This window comes from Oncorhynchus tshawytscha, linkage group LG22, assembly GCF_018296145.1.
Source record: "Oncorhynchus tshawytscha isolate Ot180627B linkage group LG22, Otsh_v2.0, whole genome shotgun sequence".
In the NCBI taxonomy this organism is placed as follows: Eukaryota; Metazoa; Chordata; class Actinopteri; order Salmoniformes; family Salmonidae; genus Oncorhynchus; species Oncorhynchus tshawytscha.
This window is the reverse complement of record NC_056450.1, coordinates 40,806,888-40,814,269: the sequence shown is the minus strand read 5'-3', so window position 1 is coordinate 40,814,269 and position 7,382 is coordinate 40,806,888. Positions and strand designations below refer to the sequence as shown.

Sequence of the window (7,382 nt, the reverse complement as noted above, 5' to 3'; positions counted from 1 at the left end):
ACACCTCTACACCTGGTGCTTTAGGGGACACCTCTACACCTGGTGCTTTAGGGGACACCTCTACACCTGGTGCTTTAGGGGACACCTCTACACCTGGTGCTTTAGGGGACACCTCTACACCTGGTGCTTTAGGGGACACCTCTACACCTGGTGCTTTAGGGGACACCTCTACACCTGGTGCTTTAGGGGGGACACCATATCAAACTGGAGCTAAACAAAATCCTAGTGCATTTTTTAAATTTAACTAGGCAAGTCAGTTAAGAACAAATTCTTATTTACAATGACAGCCTACCCTGTCCAAACCCGTACGACCCTGGTCCCATTGTGTGCCGCCCTATGGGGCTCCCAATCACAGCCGGTTATGATACAGCCTGGATTCGAACCGGGGTCTGTAGTGACGCCTCTAGCACTGAGATGCAGTGCCTTAGACCGCTGTGCCACACGGGAGCCCCGCATTGAGACGCTCCATAGCAACCTGGAGCAAAACACGTATTTCCTATTGGTTCAAATAGTACCACTCTGTTTTTCTTCTGTTTTCCACTAATTTTAAGTTCCTACTTGAAAAATGTTTCTTTCAGTCTAATCTAACCTCCGATAATTTCCTCCAGGGCGCGAGGGGAGAAGAAGACGAACGCGCTGCAGTGTGCCCGTTACGTTTACAAGACCGAGGGCATGAGAGGTTTCTACCGGGGCCTGACGGCGTCCTACGCTGGCATCTCCGAGACCGTGATCTGTTTCCTCATCTACGAGACGCTGAAGAAACGCCTGAACGAAGCGCGCTTCACGTCGCCGAACAGCGAGACGGAGAAAGGGGCGTCGGACTTCCTAGGCCTGATGATGGCGGCTGCTTTCGCTAAGGGTTGTGCTTCCTGCATAGCCTACCCACACGGTAAGCATGGGGTTCATGGGTAGTAAATAACATGTTAGGATATTAACTTGTCAAACCACACCTCAACGGACAAAATGCACATTGACGTCGGAGGCCAAGCCGTAGCTGTTAAATGACAACGGCCCAGTCAACGGCCATCGAGTCTACTGTGGAATAAGCAAACACACATCGTGACTCAAAATTCTATCATGTTCGCCTAATTTCAGTTTGTGACAAAACAAGGTGTGTAGTAGAGAATCATTCAAATCAGTAAAAATCTAAACCCCTGTGAAATCTCTTTTGAATAACCCAAACATCCATTTTAAAGCTGTTTTGAAGCCTGTGTACAAAACCAAATCTAAACTTTAAAAAATAAAAGGGGAAGAATCGAAATGGCGCTCATAGAATGGCTCTACAGCTTATTAGACTGGCTTTCAATGAGAATAACCGCTCTATAACTCGCATTTCTATGTGTTATTGGTTGGGTCGCCCAGAAAGCTACAGACTTGACCTTTTGAGTGAACAGTCTTTTTTAGATTAAACTCCCAACGTTCCTTCCATCTTTGGGTCAAATACTCTGTAAACTTCATTCAAAATCACCTTCTAACGCGTCTTGTCTCCCTTCGTCAGAGGTGATTCGGACAAGGCTGCGAGAAGAGGGCAGCAAATATCAGTACTTCTTCCAGACAGCCCGGTTGGTGGCAGTGGAGGAGGGCTACGCTGCGTTTTACAGAGGACTCATTCCACAGCTTATCAGACAGATCCCCAACACAGCCATCGTCCTCTCCACCTACGAACTCATTGTCCACCTGATGGGAGACTCCTCGCAATGATCAATGACAACGTGTTTTGGTCAGGCCCATCGGATGGAAGGGCAACATGATGTAGCTGTACCCCAAGGCACGTTGGCTAAGAAAGAGACTATCGTGCAATTGCAGAAGAAAGGAAACTTGTTGTTTTTGTGAACTGTTGGTTTCTCTTGAGGGAATTTGAAAGCAGGTTTTACTGTTATCCAAAGGACCTGTAAGTGATTTTTAAGGCTGCATCCCAAATAGAAAACTATCCCCTATCCCTATTTAGGGCACTACTTTTTACCAGAGCCTTATAGGCTCTAGTCAAAAGTAGTGCACTCTGTAAGGAATAGGGTTCCATAGGGCTCTGGTCTAAAGTAGTGCACTATAAATAGGGAATAGGGTGCCATAGGGCTCTGGTCTAAAGTAGTGCACTATATATAGGGAATAGGGTTCTATAGAGCTCTGGTCTAAAGTAGTGCACTATAAATAGGGAATAGGGTGCCATAGGGCTCTGGTCTAAAGTAGTGCACTATATATAGGGAATAGGGTTCTATAGAGCTCTGGTCTAAAGTAGTGCACTATAAATAGGGAATAGGGTGCCATAGGGCTCTGGTCTAAAGTAGTGCACTATATATAGGGAATAGGGTTCTATAGAGCTATGGTCTAAAGTAGTGCACTATAAATAGGGAATAGGGTGCCATAGGGCTCTGGTCTAAAGTAGTGCACTAAATATAGGGAATAGGGTTCTATAGAGCATTTTAATGGAAGCATGTTATGTTTATTAAGGTGTTCAGAATAATTCTACGCTCTCAAGAATTGTGGTACTTACGACAGGACAACTCTAGCCCGAGTCCCAGATCGGTTTGTGCTGTTATTACCAACTCCATTGCTGTCATTTTGAGTTGTAAGTTGGCAAGACGACACAAACAGATCTGGGAATCAGGCTAGGACATCTCCATGTCCCGAGAAGAACTTTAGTTTCCGTTTTGAATCATACGAGGTAAAGAGGTCACCTGAATAGGTGGGCCACTGTTAAGTTCAACTAAATGATTGTCTTGTATTTGTATTGTTAGATGTTGTTTCTCTGACGCTTATCCATGTTGAATGTCCAACGTTCCACCACTTTCTTTGGCTACAGGTTATTTCATTACGGGTTATTTCATTTCAAAGTAATGATAGGAAAGAAGGTGGAGGCATAGCTAGAGTTGTTATTTGCCAGGCAAAAGCACACACACACACACACACATGATAGTTTATTTATTCACTACCACACGGTGAAGTTTTGATTAGAATTCTCGCTGAGTAACGCATCATATTTAACATGACGAATACAGGTTAATCTGTATATTGTGTTTGTTAAAGAACATGGTCATCTTTTACAATATAACGACAACGTGAATGCTTATTTGACCAGTGGCTCAATAAAATTGCATCAATAAGTGGTTTGGTTCATTTGTTTTTGAATGGTGTCATACTACAGTAACCTGGTTGGAAAATATAGACTTGTGGTGTTATGGATTTCACTTGGTCTACAGTAAAAGATGGACTGGATTTTTTTGGCGTTATGGATTTCACTTGGTGGTCTACAGTAAAAGATGGACTGGATTTTTTTGGCGTTATGGATTTCACTTGGTGGTCTACAGTAAAAGATGGACTGGATTTTTTGGGCGTTATGGATTTCACTTGGTGGTCTACAGTAAAAGATGCTGAATGTCAACTGGATTTTCTCACTTCACAACTCCGTACCAAACTACACTTTACATAGTGGTTCAATCAAAAGTGAAAACCCTATGCAAAGACTGAGAAGGGGATATATATATATATACGCCCAACTCTTATCAAATTATCAAACTCTTATCAAATCTGATTTACTAGAACATCCTCATAACAAGTTGCATCAACTTTGTTTGGAATGGACCGTGGACACTAGAATACTAGAATAATACTGTGAACACTAGAATACCGTGGACACTAGAATACCGCGGACACTAGAATACCGCGAACACTAGAATACCGCGGACACTAGAATACCGTGGACACTAGAATACCGCGGACACTAGAATACCGTGGACACTAGAATACCGCGGACACTAGAATACCGTGGACACTAGAATACCGCGGACACTAGAATACCGTGGACACTAGAATACCGTGGACACTAGAATACCGCGGACACTAGAATACCGCGGACACTAGAATACCGTGAACACTAGAATACCGTGGACACTAGAATACCGCGGACACTAGAATACCGTGGACACTAATACTGTGGACACTAGAATACTGTGGACACTAGAATACCGCGAACACTAGAATACCGTGGACACTAGAATACCATGGACACTAAAATACCGTGGACACTAGAATACCGCGAACACTAGAATACCGTGGACACTAGAATACCGTGGACACTAGAATACCGCGGACACTAGAATACCGCGGACACTAGAATACCGCGGACACTAGAATACCGCGGACACTAGAATACCGTGGACACTAGAATACCGTGGACACTAGAATACCGTGGACACTAGAATACCGCGGACACTAGAATACCGTGGACACTAGAATACCGTGGACACTAGAATACTGTGGACACTAGAATACCGCGAACACTAGAATACCGTGGACACTAGAATACCGTGGACACTAGAATACCGTGGACACTAGAATACCGCGGACACTAGAATACCGCGGACACTAGAATACCGCGGACACTAGAATACCGAGGACACTAGAATACCGTGGACACTAGAATACCGTGAACACTAGAATACCGTGGACACTAGAATACCGCGGACACTAGAATACCGTGGACACTAATACTGTGGACACTAGAATACCGCGAACACTAGAATACCGTGAACACTAGAATACCGCGGACACTAGAATACCGCGGACACTAGAATACCGCGGACACTAGAATACCGCGGACACTAGAATACCGCGGACACTAGAATACCGCGGACACTAGAATACCGCGGACACTAGAATACCGCGGACACTAGAATACCGTGGACACTAGAATACCGTGAACACTAGAATACAGTGGACACTAGAATACAGGGGACACTAGAATACCGTGGACACTAATACTGTGGACACTAGAATACTGTGGACACTAGAATACCGCGAACACTAGAATACCGTGGACACTAGAATACCGTGGACACTAGAATACCGCGGACACTAGAATACCGCGGACACTAGAATACCGCGGACACTAGAATACCGAGGACACTAGAATACCGTGGACACTAGAATACCGTGAACACTAGAATACCGTGGACACTAGAATACCGCGGACACTAGAATACCGTGGACACTAATACTGTGGACACTAGAATACCGCGGACACTAGAATACCGAGGACACTAGAATACCGTGGACACTAGAATACCGTGAACACTAGAATACCGTGGACACTAGAATACCGCGGACACTAGAATACCGTGGACACTAATACTGTGGACACTAGAATACCGCGGACACTAGAATACCGCGGACACTAGAATACCGCGGACACTAGAATACCGCGGACACTAGAATACCGTGGACACTAGAATACCGTGAACACTAGAATACCGTGGACACTAGAATACCGCGGACACTAGAATACTGTGGACACTAATACTGTGGACACTGTAGAATACTGTGGACACTAGAATACCGCGAACACTAGAATACCGTGGACACTAGAATACCATGGACACTAGAATACCGTGGACACTAGAATACCATGGACACTAGAATGCTGTTAACACTGTGGACATTGTAAAAACCGTGGACACTAGAATACCGCTGGACACTAGAATACCGCGGACACTAGAATACCGTGGACACTAGAATACTGTGGACACTAGAATACTGTGGACACTAGAATACCGCGAACACTAGAATACCGTGGACACTAGAATACCATGGACACTAGAATACCGTGGACACTAGAATACCGCGGACACTAGAATACCGCGGACACTAGAATACCGCGGACACTAGAATACCGAGGACACTAGAATACCGTGGACACTAGAATACCGTGAACACTAGAATACCGTGGACACTAGAATACCGCGGACACTAGAATACCGTGGACACTAATACTGTGGACACTAGAATACCGCGAACACTAGAATACCGCGAACACTAGAATACCATGGACACTAGAATACCGCGGACACTAGAATACCGCGGACACTAGAATACCGCGGACACTAGAATACCGCGGACACTAGAATACCGCGGACACTAGAATACCGCGGACACTAGAATACCGCGGACACTAGAATACCGCGGACACTAGAATACTGTGGACACTAGAATACCGCGGACACTAGAATACCGTGGACACTAGAATACCGTGAACACTAGAATACCGTGGACACTAGAATACAGGGGACACTAGAATACCGTGGACACTAATACTGTGGACACTAGAATACTGTGGACACTAGAATACCGGAACACTAGAATACCGTGGACACTAGAATACCATGGACACTAGAATACCGTGGACACTAGAATACCGCGGACACTAGAATACCGCGGACACTAGAATACCGCGGACACTAGAATACCGAGGACACTAGAATACCGTGGACACTAGAATACCGTGAACACTAGAATACCGTGGACACTAGAATACCGCGGACACTAGAATACCGTGGACACTAATACTGTGGACACTAGAATACCGCGGACACTAGAATACCGTGGACACTAGAATACCGAGGACACTAGAATACCGTGGACACTAGAATACCGTGAACACTAGAATACCGTGGACACTAGAATACCGCGGACACTAGAATACCGTGGACACTAATACTGTGGACACTAGAATACCGGACACTAGAATACCGCGGACACTAGAATACCGCGGACACTAGAATACCGCGGACACTAGAATACCGTGGACACTAGAATACCGTGAACACTAGAATACCGTGGACACTAGAATACCGCGGACACTAGAATACTGTGGACACTAATACTGTGGACACTGTAGAATACTGTGGACACTAGAATACCGCGAACACTAGAATACCGTGGACACTAGAATACCATGGACACTAGAATACCGTGGACACTAGAATACCATGGACACTAGAATGCTGTTAACACTGTGGACATTGTAAAAAACCGTGGACACTAGAATACCGTGGACACTAGAATACCGTGGACACTAGAATACCGTGGACACTAGAATACCGCAGACACTAGAATACCGCGGACACTAGAATACCGCGGACACTAGAATACCATGGACACTAGAATGCTGTTAACACTGTGGACATTGTAAAATACTGTGGACATTAGAATACTGTGAACATTAAAATACTGTGGGCGCGGCCTCCCGTCACCACAGACCCAGGTTTGATCCCAGTCTGTATCACAACCGGCCATGACCGGGAGTCCCATAGGGTGGCGCACAATTGGCCCAGCGTCGTCTGGGTTTAGGGGAGGGTTTGGCCGGGTGGCCTTTACTTGGCTCATTGCGCTCTAGCGACTCCTTGTGGCGGGCCGGGCACCTGCAGGATGACCTCAGTCATCAGTTGAACGGTGTTTTCTCTGACACATTGGTGCGGCTGGCTTCCTGGTTAAGCGGGCTGGTGATTAAAAAGCGCAGTTTGGCGGGTCATGTTTCGCCTCTCCCGAGCCCGTTGGGGAGTTGAAGCGATGAGACGATCGCTATTGGATATCACGAAAAGGGGGGAAAA

At 45.8% G+C, this 7,382-nt stretch overlaps 1 protein-coding gene across 1 annotated transcript in view; it reads left to right on the top strand.

The window, feature by feature from the left end:
• Window positions 1–1,799, top strand: part of LOC112222417 (solute carrier family 25 member 33) — a 19,768-nt gene extending 17,969 nt beyond the window's left edge. Inside the window, exons 6-7 of the mRNA XM_042304274.1 lie at window positions 609–889; window positions 1,499–1,799. Coding sequence (XP_042160208.1) covers window positions 609–889; window positions 1,499–1,701 — 484 coding nt within the window. The 3' untranslated portion in view covers window positions 1,702–1,799. The remainder of the gene's footprint in view (window positions 1–608; window positions 890–1,498) is intronic.
• The last annotated feature ends 5,583 nt before the right edge of the window (window positions 1,800–7,382 follow it).